Below are 25,236 nucleotides of genomic sequence, written 5' to 3'. Positions count from 1 at the left end.
AAATACTTATATTTCGAAGCAATTTCCTAACCCCTGTAATCTCCGATGCAACTTTATCGGCGACCATTTTCCCGATTTGCCGATAGTTTCCAGCAAATTTCCCCGAAACTGCAGTAAACTCAAACCAAGCCTTATTCCGCCACGTCACAAACAAAACGACATCCGTGCACATTACTTACCGAGCCGGCAATTTAGTTTGTCCAGGAATGGAATCGTCATCAGAATAATCAATTTCCGGTTGCGGCGGAGGGTCATTGCTGAATCCGGAATCGTTACTACTATGCAACGACACGTTTCCGACCGGACCGCCGATTTTGCCTCCTTTGCTCTGTAAATGTAAAGGCAAGGGGGCTCCCGCCGTGGGTCTGTCGCCTCTAGCCGGTTGGGGGTGCGTGGAGTACGCCCCTGTCGAAGGATTCGAGAAATTAAAAGTGGACGCTGAAGTTTTCATTCCAGTCTGGTAAGGAGATTGGAAGGTGGAGTTGTCCATATTTGACTTGAAAGTGGCGCTCTGAGATTGAGGGATGCTTGTCTTTTGATACGGCAAAGACGGGGTTGGCACCGGTGCCGGCAGCGCTGGGGGCGGGATGTTGTTAGAACCGATCGCTCGCCGAATCTGAAAGAGATGCATGAGGTAATTGGCGACAGACGATCTCCCGGTGCATGATGCGAGCTGAATAAATGTACAACTACGTTGGTATGCAGCTCTGGCGCGCTACTCTACCTGTTTAGCGTTATTGGAAGATCTATGCAAATGCAGGGTGTCGCCGAACATACGAGGGGCTGGCGCCTCTAATGTCGAAGTGTTACCGGAAGGAGTGCCTGATCCCCCTGGTGACATCACGTTGTTGCCGTTCGTTGGGGTTTGTTGCGCTTGGTGAACTGATCCACCTGCATCACTGCGGTGTGCTGGCGATCTGTAAACAAAGGGGATGTTATGCACACAGTTTATTCAACTTTTTATCGGCGTACACGTGCCTTTCACAAAAGAAGATTTATCGCAGCTATTTTGAAATCTCTGCTACGTTAGGATACCTACGTAAGCTGATTTCGCTCTCTAAATCATATTTTTTATAGAGCGGTATTTATGGTGGTTTCAAATTTTTGTAACCACTGTCATTTATAAACGAATTGCTTTGATTTTTTTTCTTCCAGGGAAAAAAAGCACTACAACCTCGAAAAGTGTTATTTATTCACCACTTAAGACGTAGACTCTTGTAACCTGCAGTGGACCACACACCGTGGAAGTTGGGAAAGTGGTGAAGTGTGTAGTGAATAAAAACACGAACTTATTTTTTGACGGAAAAAGAAAGTAAATAAGACATCCCGGAATCCTAGTTCGCAATTTTGTGCATAATTGGAAAGTCTTAGTTGCTATTGATATGCGCATTATTTATGGAATGGTCTTTATATGGACAAACATTTTAAAATGTAAATTGTCTTATCATCTAGGCAACTTCAATCTCATTTGTGAAATTTATATTGGCGCGACATTCCATGGGCACTATTTCTGTCGCTCAACATTGATTTATAAAATTCCTGACGAAAATTTTTAACATGAAAAATGCTTGAATGTTTGTAATTGAATCAATGACAAGGCATTTATAGAATTGTCTCCAGTAATTTGCAAATAGTATTTTTCATGTCAGTCGTGCGTGTGACATCAGTTTATATTATTGTAATTATCCTGCGACTAAACGGAATGTTCCAAGAAAAGCTCACTCTAATTGCGTTGTGACAGAACAAAAGAGCCGAATGGTCGAAGATGTGAATTATTTCCAGGCAAATTACCGAGTTTTGCGTAGATAATTAAGTGAGATATCGAATCTACTCACGTAGCCGGATCGTCCATAAGTTCCGTGTAAGCTAATGGGAACCATCCACTGCATTGTGTCCTCAAGTTCTCCCCGAATTGCCAGCCCTTATTTCGTTCTCCTATCAACGCTATGAGATCTCCTTCAAGAAAACTGAGTTGATTATCTCCACTTGATAAGTAGGCATAAAGTGCTCTAGCTAGTTGGGTATCCCACTGAGGTGGTGGAGGGACGGCCATAGATTTGGGTCTGCGAGTCGGAGTGTGGCCGTCTGCAAGAAGATAAATTTCACTAGAACGTTCTCGGCATTAACTCCGCTCACCTTGAGCAAGTGAATGCGTCGAAGAATTTAAATTATACTCCGATTTAGCCCTCGATAACGTCGTCACGGGAGACCCCACGTCCCCTATTGAACGCATATCTAAGCAGGACGCGTCCATGCTCTTGGTCTTTCTTAATTGAGAGCTGATACTAATTCTATCATCTTCGAAATTGGGACTTCTTGGATTGGAATACATATCTTCGTCTTGCCAGACCGATATTTGCTAGAAAGTTTCCCAATCAACTCGGTATTGTAACAGTTATGAAAGTGATTACCCTTAGTCTGTTTGTGAAAATATTCTCGACGGATTCCGGCAGATATTCCCTTGTTTTGGCAACTTCAGACCATTTCTCCAGATTTTGTTGGTACGCAGCCAGTCCATGATTATGATAAGATAAATAATGTTTCGCGAGCGAGCACTGCCTTTCCAAAACAAATCCGTATCTCCTACGTTCTTGGGTCATTGCCTGAAATTCTCCAACATGCCAATACCAATAACATTTGAATTCGATTCAAACTTACATTCTTGAGACTTTGTTCGCAGAAGGCGTCGAGCTTGGTCTTCTCCTCTTCCAGCACTTGCATGTTCTGAAATAAAATCAAAACAATTGCCGATTTGTTTCAGAATTTCCACTTATGGAGCGGCTGGCCACCTGCTCAACTCTCATGAAAGTAGCGCTTACTAAACTACCATTTCAAAACAAGACATTCTCAACAAAAATAAATTGGCTCTGTTTAAGCTCTACTTTGAGTCAAATTCCGTAATTAAGAATTATTTAGCAAGCAAACCTTCAATTCCTTGTCCATTGCCAGTCCGGTTTTTTGTGATGTCCTGGATTTTTTCCGTTGTTTTTTCATCATAGCGGCTGCCTTACTGTACGTTTCCGACCTCTGCTTGTGCTGCTGAAGAAATCTCTTCTGTTCGGACTAAAATAAACAGGTTTTAATTTAAAGCTTTCGCCGCTATTGATGAGTATTTAAGCTTCGAATTCATGTAAATGTAAATTGAGAACAAGCTTATAATATAAATGGAATAATTTGTTTTAATTACCTGCACAACTTTGGTATCCTTTTCCAAATTGGTCTCAAGCGGGACGAGCAGGTCCACGTAAAAAGCTTTGAGCTGAAAAATGAGAAATAACTTCAGCAGGGAATACAGCTCGTATTTGTGCAATTAATACAAATGTAATCGAATATTCATTTCCTGTTTAACGAAAAGCAAATATTAATTAGTAGCGATTACACGAAAGTTTGCGTAAACATCAAAATTAAAGCGTATTCGTTTATTAATCAAATAGCGTTAGGATGTTCTTCATCAACAACTACCCACTTAGAAGCTTTGAAAATGGTGCAAAACCGACAAATATTTGAGATACATTCGTATTAAAAATGCGCGTCTGCAACTTGTCGATGCCAAAAAGAAACCATCTCGTTGTACGATAAAAATACTCGGTACAGATACGTGATGCGATTTTCCCAACTTTACGAAAGTCTATATGATTATCGACAGGATTATAAGCACGTTCCTTCCCGAGATTGCAGTACTTTGCACTTCCAAGACCGTAAATTCTTTAAAAATGTAAACCTCATGGCGGGTCATAAACATTTACCGCCGAGAATTCTAAATTAGAAGCACTCGTTAAATCGATGTCCACGTGCTTCGGACTGTTTTTACTGGAACCCCTTGCGTACAATTTGCACCCCACGACGAGTTGCCGACTGTCAGGATGTGGCAGCCAAAGGAATTATGAGTGTTTTTGTAACGTCCAGGCTCTGGTTTTACTGTAATTTTATTCGCGGTTTTATTTAGAATGTCCGCTTTAGAGGACAGTTCTCGCCCCAACCGGTAACACAATTATCTGCTGAATTAATTATTCGCCACCTCCACTGTTTTAATTTCACTTACCTTTGTACAGGATAACTGCGGAATTTTGTCGGCGCTATTGCAACTTTCGCACGGGTTAAATTTTAATTAATCGCTTGAGAGTTTACGAATTTCAACAGATTTTTTTGACGTGCGATACTTACAATGTTCATTTGCTGATCTTGGATTTCCTTGTAGACTTCCACGATTTTCATCAGGGCAGCACCTGCAACAAAATATGAGTATTGAAAAATTGGGTTTTATTTATTTACAGTTACTATCATCCGCTATAAAATTTAATAGAGTATTACACACGACAACAAAGAAGTTTTATCGACTCGTAAAAGTTACTTCACCTTTCCCTGTAGATAAAGCATGTCTATATCTAATGACTAAATTATTTCAAGGTACGAAATGGCAGCAGGATTTTAGTTTGTTTTGATCTGAAAAGTTGAACTTTCTTATACGATAATTAATTGCCGGCGAAACGAATGTAAACACTGAAAGATGAACTATGTAAATTTCGCAATTTGTTTTTATTGATTGCTCTAGAATCAATTTTCCGAGCTGAGTGATAGATCACCTTGGAAATTAGCAATCTGCCTAATAATGAGCGGATCAAGAAATTATAAGCAATAGCAGTCTACTCATGTAAAGCCTAATAACCGTCCGTCCCATTGGATTTTCATTAATCACCGCCGTTCTACATTAACGGGAGCGCGCTATTTTCACAACCATCTGCAATTCAATTAATGACATCACCCGTTACACCAATTTTCTGTTTACATGAAACGTAACTAATGTAATAACTGAAATCCGACCGAAGCTGCGACCGACGTCCGTTTCGCAGTTAATGTTTAACATTGTTATCGAAAGAGATTCTTACCACATATAAAATATTTACATTTTTACATCAAACACAACAGACAATATTTGCATATGGGAGATGGAAGCATCATAAATCCGGGGATTTTTTCGAATCCCTGCGGTATTTCACAGAGAGCCACTATGCATGTGCGGCATAGCTATTACAGCTTAAACCTGCATATCCAACTGAAAGCGTCCCGTTTTTTCTTTTTTTCTCGTATTAAAATTTAATTTCAAGCTTAGAGGTGCCATTCTGCGATAACACCGCCGACTTTATTGCCTTGCATCGACGCATTTCTGCGGTCAGGTAAACCAAAGATTCACCACGAATATGCAGATAAGATTTTACTACATTCTCTCTGGTACACGTGTCGTTTTCCTCGTGAGTTGCATGGCAACAGGGCGTTTTTACATCTCCACCTGGATAATTTTATTCCGGGTCCTGGAACTTATCAACTAAGCTGGGATGAGATTAAAGTTATATTTTTCGGATAATTTTGATGAATGTTTCTACCGCCAAGAATACAAAAGTTACGTTGAGCGGAAATAAAATTTGATGGCACGTTCGTGGAGATTTCTAGGCGGGGCGAAAGAAAATTAAAAAGTGGCTTTATAGTCGGGGACTTGTTCGAGCAGGGGCACATTATTAGCTAATCCTCCCTGTTTCTATAGAAAGTTATGAATGCTATTGTTTGAAACGAGTTCACAATTAAAGAAGCAGCATTCTATCCGATATTACACTGGATGGTAGAATTCCATCATTCGTATTAACGTAGTTCATAATTATTGAAATAATTAACGTTGTTTATAATACAGAATTGATTTTACAATAATTCTGCCTCTATTGAAAACATTCACAATTTATCTGGGATCCTTAGGAATAATGCAGTTTTGTTACGATGGCGGTTCTACATTTTTATCATTTGCAAACTGGCTGTTTTTATTAGTAATAAAATTTTATTGCAGCTTAAGATTAAAGACCCCGTTATTTGGGTAAACCAACCCTAAATCATGAAGTATTTAACAACATAAATTTTACTCTCTATAATTCAGTTTCCGACAATTACGCTTGAAAATTGAGGAGTTTATTTAGTTAGATAAACCGACTTATCTCTAGTTTTCGTTTTTGGAATAACAAGAGAGAATTATTTATTTTCCGTCCAAGTCTAGTATCGGAATCTCGAAGCGCACTAAATCTATCTAGTTTGGAAGTTCGTAATCTTTACTAACTACTAAAATAAAACATCGTAAACTAGTTATTTATCTCCTCCAATTTAATTTAACTACTTTTCGATTTTTAAGACCGCTAAGTTCTAGATAGATCCTACGTGCTTAAGACTTTTTGTCCTCATTTCAAATATCCTTCCTCCAGTCCTCAGAATCTCTACATAAGTGCCAACATTCTCATGATTGTTACAAAGACATTACCATCATCATTTCATATCTTCTCGGGAGCTTAAAACGGAAGATGCATGGTTAGTTGCCTTTAACGAAAGCTCGGGATAATCAATGTGCGGACTTTTGGATAAGAAAGGATTTAAGTTTTATCGTGATAGCCTTTATCGCGTGCATCAACCGAAACTTTGGTCTGAGGTCTTTAGATTAGCTCGGATAACCGGAGAGCTTAGTGGATTTTCATTTTGCTACGTTTTAATCACTGGGCAAAGTTTAGAAAATTTTGTCGGTAATTCAAAAAAAAATAATGGGCCGGCAAAACAGATACATAATAACACGATCGTTTAATGGACAATTTAAGCTGCAATTATGCAGATGGTTTACTTTATTACTGGAACAGCTACTTGGAGTGATTTGTAAAGTTAAGCACCGCGTATACAGATTGTGGGTAAAGCGTTATATTAATTTCCTTTTAATTTTACATTGAGCTCTGACAAGAACCGAGACTCATTTTTTATTTTTCATAAATTTTTGAACGTGTAGAAACGGTAATGCCCGTCGTTTACGCTGAAATTGTAAACGCAAATTACCAGTTATCGTTTCTCAAATTAGTGTTTCGTGCTTCGTTGTGTTTAGACAAGCAAGAGAAGCTAATTCAGCAAAGATAAGGACTAATTTTTACTTACGCACTCCATTTTCCGCGAAATGAAGCCGTTCAAGACAATTGTGTTTCTAGCACCCAGTGCGTTCATCCGCTCAATGTAATTTTTGTAATTAGCTTAGCAATATTCATCGCCCCAACGAGCCACAATCATAAAACCCGTCGAAAAAAATTAACTCCTCCCAACCATCTCAACGCCACAATAACCCGCGTCGTGAAAACTGCCTTTGCAAAACACAATTAAGGCGGGTGTCAAAATATATTCCCTCAGCAATGTCAGTCCAATTAACATATTTTGGTTCTGCAAAAACTGAAAAACAAGAGGGGTAGAGAGCAGCTTCCTGCTGTGATGCAAATGCGTTTTCAGGGATGCTGTCTCGCTCCAACGATTGGCTTGAAATACACGAAGAGTGGCCATCTCTATCACACCATTAGAACGTGCAGTCAACCTCTACACCCCTTGTTTGGCAAGTCATTTATTTGCGCCCCGCCGAGTTTCCTTGTTCAAATAGTAACATTTAATGGAATATCGGATGTGATTTGGTCGGCGATTTTGTAGGAAAGCTGTCAAAGCAAAGGGCAACGCTACACGCACTGTTTAATCAAAAAGTTACTTTTCAACTCTGAGGGCTAACGACGGTCGTGTTTTCGATTAAATTATTTATCTCGGGACTCGGCGTCACTTCGAGGGATTAAAGTAAACCACGGCTACATTTTACAGAATTTCGCAGTTATTGCGATAAATACCAATAAAACTCGGGCGAGATTTTATCCACTTTTATTTCAATCGAGATGGAAATTATTGAGATCGACTCTAAGCGGATCTCTCAAGAGAACAAACTTCCGAAGTCGCTTGTGGAGTTGCACTTTTAATTAGCAGTGGCATACGTCGCAGTAGTTTTAATAAATCTCACTTAGACGTGGGACGTATCCATCACCATAATTAAATTTTAACTAGTCTAAGCAAAACACGAAAAAATCCGCTTTACATTGTCACTTTTTTGTTGAACACCACCATTTTTCAGCGTGGCTGAAAAGCTGAAAGTTCAGAGCGCCAGTATCTCGCACTTTCATGAAGTGTTACATCACAAATCCACCTAAATTTTAAATGCCATTTGCCAGAAAGCATCTGGGATTGAAAGTTTCAGAAAGTTCGTCTCCCTCCTTGCACATGAATTTGTAGTGCAATTTGATAGCAGGGAGCAGCTGGATCTGCATTGGCCTGTCTTCATATTTTACGCGATGTTTGAATGAAGTGCATTTATATTGTGATTTAGTGAATGCGCCCCCTTTAAAAATGGTTTTCCAGTTTCAATTTTCCGTGAGTTCGGCGCTCGATTTCGGCTTATCTTTGAATAAATTCTAAAGTAAAGACTGTTTAATGCTCATTGGGGTATATTAGAAGAGTTAGAGTTAGTTGGAGCTTCAGAGTCATTCCGGTCTCCCTCAGTGATTTGGTCCTTCGTTCTTCGGCAGCCGGCGCACGCACAACGTAAGCGGAGAAGCTTTTTCCCGGATCGCCGTTTTGTTTTGTTAAGCTTTCCCACTGCTCTCTTACAGAAAGCGTGCAGCGACTGCTAAGATAAGATCCTTAATATATAGCCGAAAGGTAAATAGAACCTCCCACATTCTTTCCAATGTCTGGAAGGATAAATGCCTACAATCGAGGCTCTTTCAATGGCCAGCTGCCTTAATGCCTTAATAACTGAATTAGCTCCTGAAAGGACACCATTCACTTGTCCTGTTGACGCACTCCTTATCTACACCGACGCGGACATTACGAAATAATTTATTTTTAGTGCCTACATCTCGGGCATGAATAGAGGAAAGATGTTATTTCACCCCTTCTCGTAGTTAAATGAAGACATGGCGTTACCGAATTAAATTATCCGGGCTGGAACTTGCCTGACAAAAACTACAAACATTTTAATGTGCAGAATTAAAAACGGTGAATATGAGCTTTCAGCAGCATTTGGTCCGGATTTGCATTTTTTATATTCCAGTCAATTTGCAGCAAGTTATAATTTTTCCAGTAAAATCATTCTTTCTATTTGCATTCACCCCTCGAGTGCAATTTCCGATTTCTTTCCGAAAGCTCGGCTTTTTGGTTTTGTTCCGTAAAATCCCATTTACATCCCTAACCCCAACAAAAGTGCAGACTCCGTACGTAGAACAAATCAACAAGCAACCATACAAGAGCTTTCACTCTCGGAATTCCAACAACTGGTCCAGAATGTATTGCAGACACATGTCTTTCACCCCTATTTGAAATGCATGCAAAATCAGCCCTGTCGTTTTCATCGAACTCCCACATTCCACAACCCTCATTACTTCCGTGAAGCATTAATCAAATTAAGAATAATTTGGGTTAGTTAATTGAATTAAAGGGATGATCTGTAGGTCAAAGGTTGAACCCGAAAGAACCCTTAAAAACGTTGAGAACTCTAGTCACAAAATAATCCAATTTAGGTGCGAAGTAACAGTCCTCATTTCAGTACAGTCAGCGATGACATAATTTTGTTCAGGTGAGTTTGCAAGCAGATGGAGAAACGTTAGGTAAACTTGTCGAGTTGCACAAACAGTTCGTTCTCCGCCCTAAAGTAATCTAATAATCGGGGTGGGTTTATCTCGCAGTCCCTGCTCAAACTTATAGACATTAACCCCTTCCTTTGGTTAGTCGTAAACACGCTTCTCTTCAAACAATGAACTTCCTCGTCGTTGCGTTTATTATTTTGACAACTAGTGCTATACTTGTACGGGTCGCGCTCCACGAACTTCATTCATAACTTAGGAGAGTAACACACGTTTATGCGCATAAAATTTCGAATAAAAACATTAAGAATTCAATCTTTTCAACAGGATCTAATACAAATACTAACGGATATATTTGAACGAGTAAAGTGGGAAACTTTGTGGGATTTGAAATGCAGAGACCCTGGAAAACAGTTATCCTTCCAGTTTTCTTTTTATCCGTCCTCGTGATTGCACAGCATTAAGATTCCTTCCAAAGATCTACTTTTGTCTGAGTAAACCGTAATTTCAAATTATTCTGGCGCGGTTAATAGACGCGTTTCTCACTTTGAGCGACCTTTCTTCCGGAATTGTTAAACAGTACTGCTATTTTTACGTTCTCAAGAGCTAATGCACCGATGCATTAACTCGAGGAAAAGTACGATTGAAGCTTGTGCACAACTTTCGCAGGGAGTTCGGAGTGAAGAAGTGTAATTCCCGATTTTGGGTATTAAGAGGCCCTAAACTGTAAGAAAATACAAAGAAACAAAGAAAAATATATTCCCCAGACGTCCCTAAATCACCTTCTCCCCTCTTGGGTTTACTGCTGCCTATACCTAAATTAAAATATAGTAGGTATTTTAGAGGGAAAAACAATTTTGTGTAAGAACAAAGCCTGCGTGCAATATTTACCGCGAAGAAGTATATTTGCATAAAGATTACAAAGATTTTATTAACACTCCATTCCACTCAAACAAGCAGAGATTTTTTGCCTTCAAAGAACGAGAAAAGTTTTCTACAGGCGCGAAATAATGAAGTGAATAATTATAAATTCGTTAATTTAAATTTTCCGCTTGTCTGACTGTGCAGTACTCAAATCTTGATTTTTTCGTAACAGCCTTCTTCCGATGATTTACCTGATTTAATTAAGTTAATTTGAGCCCCAGCTAAAAGCGCAATTAAAAAAGCTCTTCTCATATTATTGGAATATCTTCTCCAGGTGCAAGAGATGAAAATTATTAGAAGGTGAGCTCGTAAAGTCATAAATTCCGCGTTGAAATCTCGTTTTGTCTAAACCGGAACGTGGAGAGTAGACATAATGTTGTCTAAAGCTAACCGCAGTCGCAAATCTCCCGGATCCAATATTCGTTAACGGCCGAAACTGTTGTAAATTGACACATGGGGATTATTATGAGATGCGTTATATCGGTGGCTTAGTATGAGTAGAGCTCAGTAATAGCCTTATCCATTCAAATTGACCCACTTAGTTTATCTTCACCTCAAAATCCGTTGTAATAGTAGGAAAATCGAGGTTACCAACCCCAAACATGTAATCAACCTTCGGGAAGTACGCAGAGATCTTTCAACATCAGGATTCTCTAGGTGAACTTAAATACCGCACGCTGCGGAAGGGGAAACTAACTCGCTTTATTACTCTAAAGTTCCTTGTCTTTGCCTTAAGATTGTCACGCACAACATTTAACTGTGTACGAATGGGAATCTCTGCCAAGTTGTCGGGGTTATAGACTCGTACAAATAGGTACAGTACCAGCAGAATGGGTCGTCCTTTGATGATTAACCAAGTCAGGGCGCAGCCGAATACAATGCATCTACTTTAAATTAAATTGGACAAGAATCTCAATCCTGGCTAAATCTAATTATGCAGCGTATGTGGCCCGACTAGACTTGCTAACATAAACATTACACGAGAGAATTACATTGACAAGTCGCAGATATGTCTATGAGAGAAACTTACCTTACCTAACTCTACGTACACGTCAGAGTTAATTACTTGCGCCGCATTGTTTTCGTCCTTTAATATACAACCACTCAGGAGCACGCAAACTTAGAGTGAAATTTGTTCAATGGAAGCGGAACTTGAATACAAAGTATTATCTGCAATTACCTCCATGGTGGAAATTTTAAAAAGAAGCTCGAGTCTTCGGATATGTTGCACGTCACAATAAAATAATGTTTATATCCACCGTAAGTAATATTTCTTCTTTAATACCATCATAATTAATTTATTATCGCCAAGATGGATTCTCGTGGGTGAGATGACCCCGCATTCTTCCTCGGACTCAAAAATCGTGAAAACGCACTTGTCGTCGGAGAATATAAATTTCTCGAAATGTTTGCAGCAGAGAACCAAGTTATTATTAAGTACATATTTATAAGGCGTCTCAAAAAACTGTCTGCCGCGGCTATTAATTTCCCAGATGCGTTCTCTAACCTGTATAAATGGGGTGGAAATTCTCTAAGCCCGGTATTAAAAGCCCACGTAGATGAAATGGCGTGACCTTTCCCACTTCCATAAAGGGCGAAATGAAGTATAATAAGAATGTGTTTTAATGTTTGTGAAAGCAACGGTCGCGTTTGTTTCTTTTTTTACGATCACATCTTCGAGTTGTTTTACAATGGCGACAAAAGAAAATCGTCTTTTATTGACGTTGCAGGTATGAAATTAATGTGTCTGATAAATAAAATAACGTCGGTTCCACCGATAATCGAAAACGGGTTTATCGTGATTTACGCCTCCTCTCACTAAGTAGCAATATAGAAAATAAATTGAATCAAAATGAAATTTCCAATAAACTTTCTGCTCGCGCCTGCAAAAACGCTGCACTTCCTATATCCGGCAGATGTTGTACTTCGAGACGAAGACTTTTTTAATGAGATTAGGGTGGAGAGATACATGCAGACGATTTCTTCTTGAGGTGAGCTTTCGATTAGCCAAAGAGGGAAGGCGATGAAATTCGGTCCCTTTTACACAAGATAATTTGCGTTTTCTTGTCGCCAGCCTATTTCTTCCCTCGAATTATTCCCGCGTGATAGGAACACAGCAAGTTTAACAAAGTTAAAATTTATTTGTTCACTTATCTGCGGAACAAATTGGCCATTTACATGTATAAGAAAAGAAAAAATTTAAGAGGAAATTCGCTTATCATCCATCACGTATGAAATTTTTAAAGATGCGATGCATCACGTGGTAGAAACAGTGAATTTTTTATCACCGACACCACCTAAACGGACCTTTGCTACATGCCATCAATCTCAACTTAGAACTTGAAACTTAATAACATTGACGAATTGAAGACTACCTTTACACCTATTCATCACACAGCGAGCGAAAATGTCAATTCCAGATGCCGGGGCTTGATGTGACAGAAGGCAAATCATAAATAAACTTGCCAATTTTAAAATTCTAAACTCGAGACGAGACACTCGTTCGCAAAAATCGAATGTTCAAATTGCAGACCCGAGCTGTCACAGATTCAACCGGCGATGAAATTTTCATGAAAAGAAGAACGACCGTGGCAAAATTTTACATGACAACTTAAGAACTTAAATTTAAATCAGGACAAAAATAGCGCTCCTTTGTCCATTTGTGCTCTAAACAGGATTGAAGACAGCGCCTCTACTCCGTTGTCACCGCCCTTAAATCTATTTTGCCCCGTAATGCGTTTCGGTCCGGTAAAAGCAATTTATTTTAAGTCTGGTACGAATTTTGATTTAGTCTTATTCTTTAAAAGCCCCAATTTGAATATTTTAATAGACTTTTAAAGTGTATGGAGCAGAAAGAAGCGATAACATACTTTTCTCTTGATGTAAAAATAAAAGTGAAATGTAAATTCGCCTTAAAAGTTTTTTAACGAGCAATCATTGATTAACCAAACTTAATTAATTTAAAAATTAAGCACCTCGGGCATCTTCCTGTAAATTGCAACGAAAATTCCAACCAGCGCGCATCGCTGCTTTTGTAATTCAAAAGGGGACTTTCAATATAAATGCATATAAGTTGAGAGCTGAATTTTTATAGTGTATTATGAAATAATTTGGTCTTAACTGAAGTAACGCCGTTGATTAAGTATTGTACAAAAAGACTTTTATCCTGCCGTTATCTTTCCTGAAACGGACGAATGGAAGCACGTCTCTTTTTATTAGGTGGCGTTGTTAGTAGTTTTTCTAAATAACGTCCCAATATTTCAAGAAGCCGTTGCTGGTATTAAACCAAGTGAAAAAGAAACGAGCTGTTGTTTGTTGAAAGAGCTAAATTTAAGTGTAATGCCCCTTTTATATCACCCATAAAAACAGCTATGCAGGATTATATAAGCTAACGACAAATAATGGACACAATAAAAGCAAAGCGCCTTTTCCGATATACTTATCAAATTCAAAGTTTACTCACCAACATCTGAAGAGCCCCCCCAAGTCCCTTGCTGAGCTTGACGGGCAAGTTTGCTGATTGCATCCACGTAAAGCCGCGATGCTGCGGCAGCACCTGAAAAAATAACGTCCTTCATGAAATATATTCAGCGATCTTGCTGAAAAAGTGCTTTTAAGCTGATTTCCACTTTACCCTCGTGAGAGGCTTGAAAAAACTTCATGCTTAATATGACCATTATGTTCCTATTGTCGTGGAATTATACTAGTTGCGACATGAAAAAGCTTCAAATTACGACTAATTATTCTTTTACAGAGCTGCTGGAACGAGGTCGCAGCTGTGAATTCGCCCTTAATTAGGTCTTTTTGCTGCTAAATTAAAAAACAAATTAGGCAGGAGGATATATTTTGTGAAGTATGCACAAAATAAAGAACAGGGTTAGCGCTTGAATTTTCTATATTTAAAAATAACTCGTAAGCAGAAGACTTTTAATTTCACACATTACACGAGGCGTTACTAAAATCTGTAATGTTTATGCAGACGTGACGTGAAAATGACACAAAAAGTACAATAAAATTTCCAGTACGTGTGGTTTGAAGCTGGAGGAATGAGAATTCCCTCCAGGTCCTTCACTGGAAATTGTTAAAATTAATTTGCACTCTTAGAAAATACAACCAAATAATTTAGTGTCTGTGGAAACCGTCTGTTTATATTCACACACACATACGTTGTGTTCAATCATTACAAGTGTCATAAACACACATGTTCCGCGGTGATATACGATAATTGCTGCTAATCAATAAGTATCAAACCAGTGATTTAGGTGAGATAATTAGAAATTCTCGCAAAATTGGAGAGACGTAAATTTGCCCGAAGAAAACATTAATTGTTCAATTACACGAACGACCGGCTCCTAAAGTAGTTACTGTAATTTTATTAAGAATTCTTGCCTTATGTAAATCAGGTAACTGATCTGGGGTGAATCCAAGATAACGTCGTGTTATTCTAAGATATTCAAACAGCCTCTCTTTAAGATTGTTATCTTAGACGACCAGTAAGTACATTACTTCGCGAAACATAAATTGAAGCTTGCACAGCAAGCCGTAAAAGCGCGCTTTATAGATATTAATTTTATGAAGATAGTATAACATCAAAATATTTGGGCCTTGTATAAAAAGATGCCGAACAGTTTGTCTTGATGTTAAATTCATACACGCCACTCGTTCAAAGTCAAGTGACAGATCAATCCCAAGTTTGAGACACTTCAAAGAATCAATCGCTTTTGGAGACGACAGACGAATAATTTCACGTTTGAAGTTGTAGTTAAAAATGAGAACGAAGAACACACGAGGAGAAAAGTAATCGACCCTGCGCTAAAAGAAGCTTCCATTAGAATTCTACGAAACAGGGAGTAGTAACGACACTATCGGACGAATTCAGTATCTTTTGTGCAGAAGTAATAAAATGCAGCTGGAAAATGTGGGCAGCAAGAACGAAAGATAATGGCTTAATAAGTGCTTTTACTTAGATACTTTATAAAATGGATATTCCTTTTAAACAACAGCAATTTTCTTGCAAGATGGAACGATAAAATGGCAGCACGACAAAAAAATATTAACAATGAAAAAGTCTCGTGGAATCTTTAAACAAATCAGATTTATTGGCTTCTCCATTAATCCAAAGATTGTAAATGATTTATAAACCCCCGTTTTTGCGTTAAAGATCTGTGTTTTTTGAGCATTTTTATACTCCGGCGGCTCCCGTAGCGGTCGCAAAATTAATATGATGTTGGGGACACATAAATCTTTCAAAACTTCCTGGATATCCCCAGATATAAACCTCTATTGCTTGGACTACTAACCTTGGAGGTTAATAGGGGTCGTGTAAAATCACAACTTGCACGCTCCCTTTTCAGAAATATTCGTTTCACTAGATCTAGAAGTAGAACCGAACAAGAAGTCAGCTGCGAAAAAAACGCAATTTCGCGCAATTAATTTGGGATTACCCGCACTTGCGAAGTTTGGATATCGACGTCCCGTTTTTGTTGCCAAGTCTAAGCTTCCAGGAGCAAGCTTTTTCGAAAAATTGTTCTATTCGCTTAGCATTTCCGAGATAATGAAGCCAGTATTGTAACCACCCTGGAATTACAACTTTACCATTTTTAATCGCTTTGAATACCGCTCGGCTCTCGGATCTGTAGTGGTTTTAATTAAAAGCAGGGTAATCATCGACCGACGATATTTCTCTGGTTTTTAATGGCTATGTAAATCCCAGCGAATGATTGTGTTATGGTCATAATAAAATATCGAGGCTGGTAATTAGGGAGAGGAGCGACAATAGCGACACCAACGGCGACAGCCTGAAACAACTGTCAGCCACAGCTTCAGGCGTTCGAATTACTGAATTAACACGCGAAGGGGTTGTATTTAGTTGGCTCGACACTCGGCACTGTCTGATGCATCCCCGTCGGCTCTTATTATGCTGGGGAAGTTGCCAAATTAGCTGGGGCGAGTCCCGTCACTGATATGTTTATGTTAAACATTTGGCGGCGTTTCCATAGATGGAAGCGCTTCGCGGTAATTATTGTTATTTGCAACCTTCGAAGTCGCGATTTTCTCCTTTCCGCTCCGTTTTGACTCATGAATTTACATTCGGTCATAAACTTTCGCATTTCCCGATGCAAATTCACTCTAAAAATGTTATCTTATAAAGTTCAGCAAGAACTTCCAAGTCGGTTAAAGGAAACTTCCTGAGTTTTGGTTAGGTATAATTATTTATTCTCCCTCCCTTGCACATTATTAAGCCCTTCTCCATTCGCGTCATTCCGAGATTAGGGTAATTAAAGTCATCCTGACAAAGTAAGTGCCGCATTGGGAGTGTAAATAACTCGCCAACAAGATTTGTATCGTACGTAACATTTATGTAATTCGCTAATTGTGGTGCACACATAAAAAAATATTTATTTCGTGCGGTAAAATCCAGGATTACAAAGCGCCGAAACAAAAGGATTATGCACTGCATACCGGAACATTAGGGATGTCCTTCATAATAGTGCCCGTAAATAAAATCAAAAGGACCCTCCGGATTATGCGCCGCGCTGGCGTAGTTTGCAAGGACAATTGCAAGGATAACGGCATCGTTAGGACAATGGTCACTCCTGAATCCTAGATTACGAGTTCCCACGGTATACATTTTACCAACTCATTCATTTGCAGGCCGCAGGAACTTTGACAATTACTAGATTAAATTCAAGTTCCACGACCTCCACTAAAGTCAACAAAAAGGCAAAAGAACTTTAATTTTATTCGCAAGCGGGAGATGGGCTGTAAAGGATTGCGAGATAATGAATTTGAAGAAACGTTTAGGGAATAAAAAAGAAAGAGGTGATCTCCCAACAGTTAGCTGACGGGATAAAAACAGTTCAAAGAAAATTATTCAATTCGAGAAATCCACTTTCAAAGACGAGTTAAAAGGCAATTTCGAGCACAAGTGTTGTTGACACATTGAAAAAGGTTCGATTGACGCGCGTGCTTTAATTGTGCGAACACAAGTCGTAATCACTGCTGCAAAATTTAAGTTTCTCTCATTCTATATACGTCGCAATGAAAGTGCTATTAACCACTATGTACAATCACCTTTGGCAAAATTAACACCTTAAGAAAAGAATGCCAATGAATATGGACATCAACGGCGAAGAAAATTCACTTTCAGGCCGCAGGAATTCAGTTTAATAGAAAGTATAACATAACACATTACATCGAGTTTTCTTGTAGTGAAATTGTGTTTACAAAACAATTTCACTATTTATTATTTTCCACGCTCGTTCCTGACGCGTGCACTCGAATGATAACAATGTAAAATTTACGGAACATTAAAATTCAACAAAAAATCCAGGCCCAAATCGAATTAAATGTGTTTTGTTTATTTGCACTGCAGCAAATCCATAAACTCCTCCATAAAGATTTGTTGAAACGAGTTTTGATTGTACATAAAGGGAAAATCAAATTTTATCGTTTAATTGTTTTTAGTAAAAACGAATTCCACGGTTTTATTATTTCAACAAAACTGTTTAAAATGTTATGCCAGCCTACAATAAACACGCGTCTTTTCCGATTGTCGCGACTAAAAGTCATGTTTGCTTTGCCGTAAAACTCCCCGATAACAGTTTTTGTAAAAGCAATCTCTATTAATTTTAAGTACGGTCTTAGGATATCGTTATCGTGTTAGTGAAAAAGTTTTACGAACCATTCCATCCATTCTAGTGACTCTTAAATATTTTATTTTCCATTGTCCATAAATCCTGCCAGAAATGTGAGGTTCATAGAGAATAAGTCAGAAGCGTCGTCACAATTTTCTTTAAAGAAAGCGTCGTGCTATGATGGACAAATTACATTACAAGCTCTAAATTCCGGTCGTTATAACACTCTAAACTTCAGTTCCGGTTAACCAGACAAGATGGTTATTATCGCAAGAATCTGCCCCACATTTTTCGACTAGAGTTCCATCATAAAATTTACAGTCGTCAGATATGTTCGACCGTTAACTTAACCAAATTGAATTTGGGTGGCTGGAATCACTTAAATTGTAACTAAAATGTTTGCTCCAGACCGGAATTATTATGATTACGCTATTCGCAAATTGCGATGTAAAAACAGCATCACGCCAATTAGCCCCTAGATAAATTAACCTCGTTAAAAACGATATAAAACATAGCCGTAAAGCGCAGCGAAATCATCCCCTGAACACTCCAAGAAAGCGGTTCCGCCACTACTCGCAACAAATAAAAACACAATCATTTAAATTTATCGTCAGGAAACAATCTGTTTCGATTCTGAACGCAGCCAGTCTGAAACCGGCTTAAAATAGCTAAAGCTCGCCCACAGGGGCGTGAAGTTAGTGCAAGGAGCGCGTGAAATCGCAAGTGAATTATCCTTCTCTATTTGTCATTCTAGTGGCTTAGTTATCATTCTCTCACAGTACTTTACATTTTAAATTTAAAGTAATGCAATTTATTAAACGATAAAAAACAATGAGGACGGGATGCTGTCGGCCACAGAAAAATGTAAGCTGGAGCTCCACTTGATACGTTCCTTCTCGGGATAATTTCAAACGATTTATCAAAACGAGGTACAATCTAATAAACTTGGGAGAACAGCGACATTGGATAAAGCCGGTCTTTAACGCCAGGATAATGCTTTATGGTAAAACGAGATAATGCCATAAATTGTTGGACTACTTGTACACAATATCTAGTATATTATCTGGAGAAAAGTCGAGACGACTCGCGGATTTATTTCAAGCACAGTTTGCTACTTACCTCCGCACGTTAAGTTGAAGAGAAATCCGAAGAAGTGTTTTATTCTCCAAAAATGCGTCAACCTTTTGAGTTATCCAGTTCAAATTTCTATTGTGAAAGCTACAGTCATCGGATGTATTGGCGAATTTCATTTTGAGCTCGCATTAGCAAAATATGAAACTTTCTCCAACTTCCTACAGCTTACCTTATTATTTATGAATCTTTTAAAACGCTCGAGCATCCGTTTGCAGCAGCAACTAATTTATTCAAAAAGATGGTGCCTGTATATCTTCAATTTTAATGTTTTGGGGAAGCAAATCCAATATAGAAACTCCAGTCCAAAATTAAACTTCCCTTTATTGCGGACTTTCAGCTCGGATTATCAGCAGACAAACAAACGCTGTTTGGAAGTTTAAAATTACATTGAAAACATTACCACGATGTAATTGCCTGATCGAGTGTAATGAATGTTTACGAGTGACCCACGACAGCACTACCGAACTAAAAACTTTCAACGGTTACCTCAAGTTAATCCAAAGAAACCGCAACTGCCATAGTATTTTTATGTCGACTTTCGAAGTTCAGCGTATAAATTTCCGGTGGAAGATAATTGGAAAAGCGCTCTTTGGGACGGAAGTTTTGATTTGATGTTTTGTTTTTAGAAACTTTCGGGAGTTTTTAATTGTGTGATGGCGTCACATTCAATCGGCTGTGACTGAAAAAACAGCAGCGCCAAAAGGACGTAAGGTCGAATGAATTTAATAAAGCTCCACAAAAAATGATGTGAGTGAGTTATTGCGATGAAGTTTACAGTGAACGTGCCGGTTGTTTTTCACACGAAGTGGGCAACTCAGGTGAAGTACTTCAGGAAGTTTATACACGTTCGTTGAAAGTTATTCGCAGACGTTGCTCTGCTTGCGCTAGGACGAAGGGGCAATGCAGTTTAAGTAGACGGTTTCAAAACAATAAAAGTCGGATTATAACAGCCATTATTAAAAGTGGGCGATAAAACCGACATGCAATGAAACTTAATAAAGTTTTGATTACTTTTTTTAATTCTATTTTATTCCTGCTGCCATCAAATAGTCTATTTTTCAATCATAAAAAGAAAAACTAGAATAACTTAGGGCTTTAGTTCATAATGTGTCATAATAAGTAGCCACAGGCTTATTTATTGTGTAACTTGCAGTTCAAACCCACAGCTATAATCCTCGAATTCCTTTCCTTTATAACGTAACATACAACACAAACATATTCATCATTTTTAAATTCATGTATTATCTGACAAAGACTAACCAGGGGGTATACTCATGTTTTACAGACCTAAATCCGCCGGGAATGATGTGGAAAATATGGCTTTACGTAATCTAACCTTCGAGAATCCAAAATATTACAAATTAATTCTGACAAAACTCCTAAGTGTTGACCATATCGCCTGGAGGTTTTTCAGCAGCCCGAATTGAACTAAATCTATCAAAGCGATTAGCGATTAAATAAAAAATCTAGCTCGGCTCTGTACAGTGCTAATTAACACGTGCAAATCCGTGTGTACCTTGAAATTTTGCACGCCGTTGATTTTTATTTGATCATCAAACTCGCGGTACAATTTTTTTATTTCATCTATATGAGAGGCGGTTTAATTAAATTACCGTCTGTAACCACGCGGAAAATGATGGTCTGGTAATATTTACTGACGTTTTAAATGTTACCACCAATATCAATTTAGTGATCCCGTCAATAATAAATCAGCAGGAGAGTCACGAAATAATTTTATATAACCCATGAGTAGAAAAATAAGATCGGGCTGACCAAACGGTTTTAAATTATTCGGGAAGGATTCGTTTTTTAAACAGCGATCAAATGCGGTTTTGAATTAAAATTTTATGTAAATCAGTGATTTGTTTGTGTTATATAAATGATCGGTTCGGTATTTATTATTCCGCATGCAGTTCTGCTGGCTGATTAAAATTTATAGTGGCACTTCTTCCTTATTATTTTACGCTTTTGTATCGAATGAGGAAGAAAATTCACTTTTTTAGACAGCTGGTTGATTTGAGTGTACTCTCTTAACCTTTTATTGATGTCACCGATTATCCAATGCCCATTTCACACTCCATTGGCTGATAGTTGCAGCTTCACCTATATTAATACCCCCAAATGGCGTTATTTACACCAACTGCACTCCAAAGCTGTAATCTCGGTACATTTCATGTTGCTGCAGTCCGGGATTAATAGAAATTAATCCACAACGTAAATTCAAGCGAAACAAGAAACGTTATGGAAATTCCATGTTATTGCAGCTGAAAAACCTGCGATGAAAAACGATTATAATTTGGCGCATGTAAATGGCGATCAATCAAAACAAGAACAAATCGACTCCCTGTGTTGGAAGGCTTGCAATAAACATCACTCAATTTTCCGGGAGACGAGAGCCGCAACAACATTTTCTACAAAAAAGGGATGAAATAAAAGCCCGAGGTGAAACCTCGACTACTTAAAATGCTGAGCTTCCCGGTTTCTCATTTTAAAAAGGCTCCCCTTCTTGCATGTTTTGTTTACTTGGAACAAGAAATTAAATTCATCTATCAGATGATGTCAACAATTGTTTAATCGGCACGGAAGCGAGCTTTAATGATGAACTAGAATTCGAGGATTAAGATGCCAGAAAGAATTCATCTATTTCAATTTGCTGGTATGGTCTTAAATCTTCGAGAACAATCATAGATCGTGCAGCAAAATTCCTGCTAGTTACTGACTTGCCACCTCATTAAATCTCATAGTCATAAATTCAATATCCGCGCCAACGTACAAAGGTGTGGGATAAATACGCCATTAGTTCGCGTTTTTGCATCCCTAACGAAAACAATTTTCCCAAAGCCAATAGTCGCTTTGTTATTTATAGCACTTTGTGACAGAATAAATTCAGACATACTTTCCAAAGAGTAATTGCATTGTGTAAATTCTAAGCGGCCCTTGCAGGCAGTCGTCAGTTTCCCCTTAGAATTCGGTATCATCAGCGACCCCTACGTCGTGCCGCCCCCACACTGTCTCTTGGAGCGAGAAGCATATATTTTATCGCTGCTTTTTCATTTTGGTCGAGTCAAGAAAACTGTTCCCGATGTTATATCCGCGTGCAACTTTGTTTTTACGTGCCATCCGCTTTTTAAGTTTGCACTATTTGAATTATAACGAAGATCGAAAATTCTTCCTGCTTTTATAGACGTCTGCTGAAATGATTGCTTTGAGATCTTATCAAATCGTAAGTCAATAAAACTGAATGCTTCAACGTTTATCCTCAATTTATTAAACAACCAACCTATGTCTTAGCTTCCGTTATGCATGCAAGTATGAATAATGCATCGTTCTGTAATTGTATAGCCAGCAAGAAGGATAATTGTACAGAAATATGAAAGCTCGCGCGGCGGCTGAATTAATTAAACAATAAGAAGATGCGCTCAGCCTTGCAGAATGACATTGCAGCGAACTTTATGTTCTCACAATTTCAATTCACTTCTTCACACAAATTCCAGGATAAGCAGGCAAGTAGCAGTAATTAAACCAAAAACCTTATAATAACTGGCTTCAAAATAATACCTCAACCGACAAATAATAGAATTTTTCTGAATTATTACGACAAACAATGAAACTTCGGGAAGCCGACTTGGCTCTTCCTCTACTACAATATGGCGAAGTTTCACAAACTTAACAAGTTTAATTAACTTGAGATCGGGACTAGACTGGTTGTACATTTTTTCATTTTTATTACGAACTTTGGTTCCGTCGAAGTTATCTAGTAAGTGTAAATTCTGCCAAGATGCTGGCTTGTTGCTGCCCACATTTTATTAATTTTATGCTGCCATCGTGAGTACTCTCGGTACGAGTCGTAATTTTTCATGTCGGGACCAGAATAAGCCGACAGATATAAATTAATTAGATTAACATAAAAACTGCCACAGGAAATATCGTTAACGTTTTATTAACAAGCAATTTAATTATGGTGGGACTTGGATAGATCTTACAGTTTTTTTGACCATTAGCGAAGATCCTTTATCTAGTAACAAGTTCTCACTACTTCATGCTTTGTTGTTAATCATATTTTTATTTAAATTTATAATTAAAAAGACCGCGCTTCATATTTATGCAAATCAAATTTGAGGAAAACAAATTTGACCTAATTTCTAAAACAGCCGAAAAATTCATCTTCAAAATAATAAAAGTAGTTACAGTTGTTTTACGAACTTTCTACTTTCTAGCCTAGGATTTATTGCTAGAATCACCACCATTTGCATTATCCCTTTTGAGCTTACAGCTAAAAGAATAATTACAGCACTTAATTTTTTGTTGGTCACTTTTTCGTTTTTATTACTTTATAATTCCAGCATTTTGTGCAAAATCATTTTTAATTCGCCTGCACGCAATGTGCGCATTTTTCTGAAAACCTTACGAAGCAAATTTAAAAACATTCACATGGAGTCAGTTACCCAATTTTTTATTGGTACAAATACTCGTTTTTTAGACTAATTTGGCTGAAATAGAACAGAAACACAAGCCGCAGGCGTAAAATCCAATGTAATTAAAACGTGTGCGGTATTCAGTTGCGGTGAATAACATTGGTGATACTAAAAGTAATAATCTGTCCAGTGTCTATGACCTCAACTAGACTATCACAAAACTGGATGTTTTTATTCCAGTTACAGAAAATGGGGTTAATGTAAATCCACCGACCATGAACTAGCACTGTAATATTGCAGTGTTATAAAATCGTTTGTATTGTTTTGATAAAATCGGCCTGAAGAAGTTATTTTGTTATAATTTTACATTGCAATTTTCATAAGCGAAATACTGCTGGAATTCCCGTAAAAATGTCTAAAAGTCGTAATGGGCAACGTAGTTTACAGCGGTAACCTGCAATAATACTCCACAGAGCGAAATTTCTTGTTTTGTCTTTTTGAGCACCAAATGTGGCCTGTTCTGTTTACTGAAGTGTTAAAATTCCTGAAAACTACTTTGATACACTGAAAGCTTTCTTAAACTTCTCCCATATATGCAACTACATTCCAACTTAAATCCAAACTCCCAGAAAATAATATAATCAATTCCAAGTTTACCATTAAAGTTAGAACCTCATTGCCATTCACAGCTGTAATAAGACAATACAGCACTTCTTTTGCATAAAATATCAACGTTATAATACCAATTTTGCATAATTGTTAAATGAAATTCAAATTTATGCCGTCGCCTTAAACTTATTGTTAACGCACAAACGAATCTCTTCACTAAAAAGTAGTCCTGCTTCAAAAGAAGCGTAGGTCGTTCTTTTGAAACTATCACAATTGAATGTAAACAGACTTTGATGCCTGCTGAACGACTGCAATGATCTGTTGTTTTTTTCTTGCGCGTGTTAAAGAGAAATAGTTCTAAGAGCGCCTGGAAATATAGAAGAAATCTTTCGTGCTGATTGCTTTATCTGGGATGTTTTATAGTCCCAGCTCCAGAAGCTCGGTAAAATATAATTAGGGGATAAACAACAATAAATGGTCAATGAAGCAGAAACTTCCGTCGCGCTGGCGCGAGTTTTTCCTCCTCCTTCTTTTATTAAAGGAAATCATTCGTATTCTTGAGACACTTTTCAATCAGAGTGAGTTAATTTGATTCCGGCTGATATATAGTGTTATAACAATGGCAGGGGGCTAACAAATGGTGAAACTGTGAAAGAAGTGCCTCTGAGATCTCCGAGATCCATATAAATGAAAGTCTGGCTAAAGATGTCTCATCCAGCCCAAATTTATTTAAATATATTCTCCGTTTGATGTTAACGTAAAATATCAGGTAGATTCTATTGGATTTCTACGAATTTACGCCAGAATTTGTTTTATTAAACAAACACTCCTTTTGGGATGCAAAAAATATATGAAATACCACAACTGCGCGAATAACTGGCGGGTTACATTGTACGGAAGGAATTTCTTCCGGAAAACCAATTGTGTGAAATAGCTCTTGATAAAAACCTATAAATTCTAAACGAGCCCCACTTTCGGAAACATCCTAAAAAGCGCCAGATTTGTATAACTGAGCCGAATGATTTGTAATTAGCAGAGATCCCACTAATGAGAAAGACACGA

At 38.0% G+C, this 25,236-nt stretch overlaps 1 protein-coding gene across 2 annotated transcripts in view; it reads right to left on the bottom strand.

Moving 5' to 3' along the window:
• The window catches only part of IRSp53 (Insulin receptor substrate 53 kDa), a 67,529-nt gene that overhangs the window by 3,538 nt on the left and 38,755 nt on the right, over window positions 1-25,236 (bottom strand). For both annotated transcript variants that reach the window (XM_088050871.1, XM_088050870.1), the window contains exons 4-13: window positions 13,843-13,935; window positions 4,165-4,226; window positions 3,188-3,259; window positions 2,926-3,063; window positions 2,659-2,724; window positions 2,412-2,603; window positions 2,137-2,359; window positions 1,836-2,085; window positions 725-917; window positions 180-616 (exon numbers count right to left, since the gene is read on the bottom strand). In XM_088050871.1, the coding sequence (XP_087906997.1) occupies window positions 180-616; window positions 725-917; window positions 1,836-2,085; window positions 2,137-2,359; window positions 2,412-2,603; window positions 2,659-2,724; window positions 2,926-3,063; window positions 3,188-3,259; window positions 4,165-4,226; window positions 13,843-13,935 (1,726 nt within the window). The remainder of the gene's footprint in view (window positions 1-179; window positions 617-724; window positions 918-1,835; window positions 2,086-2,136; window positions 2,360-2,411; window positions 2,604-2,658; window positions 2,725-2,925; window positions 3,064-3,187; window positions 3,260-4,164; window positions 4,227-13,842; window positions 13,936-25,236) is intronic.

This window comes from Gnatocerus cornutus, chromosome 2, assembly GCF_029298725.1.
Source record: "Gnatocerus cornutus isolate USDA-ARS CGAHR chromosome 2, icGnaCorn1.1, whole genome shotgun sequence".
Lineage (NCBI taxonomy): Eukaryota > Metazoa > Arthropoda > Insecta > Coleoptera > Tenebrionidae > Gnatocerus > Gnatocerus cornutus.
This window is presented reverse-complemented; position numbering and strand designations above follow the sequence as displayed.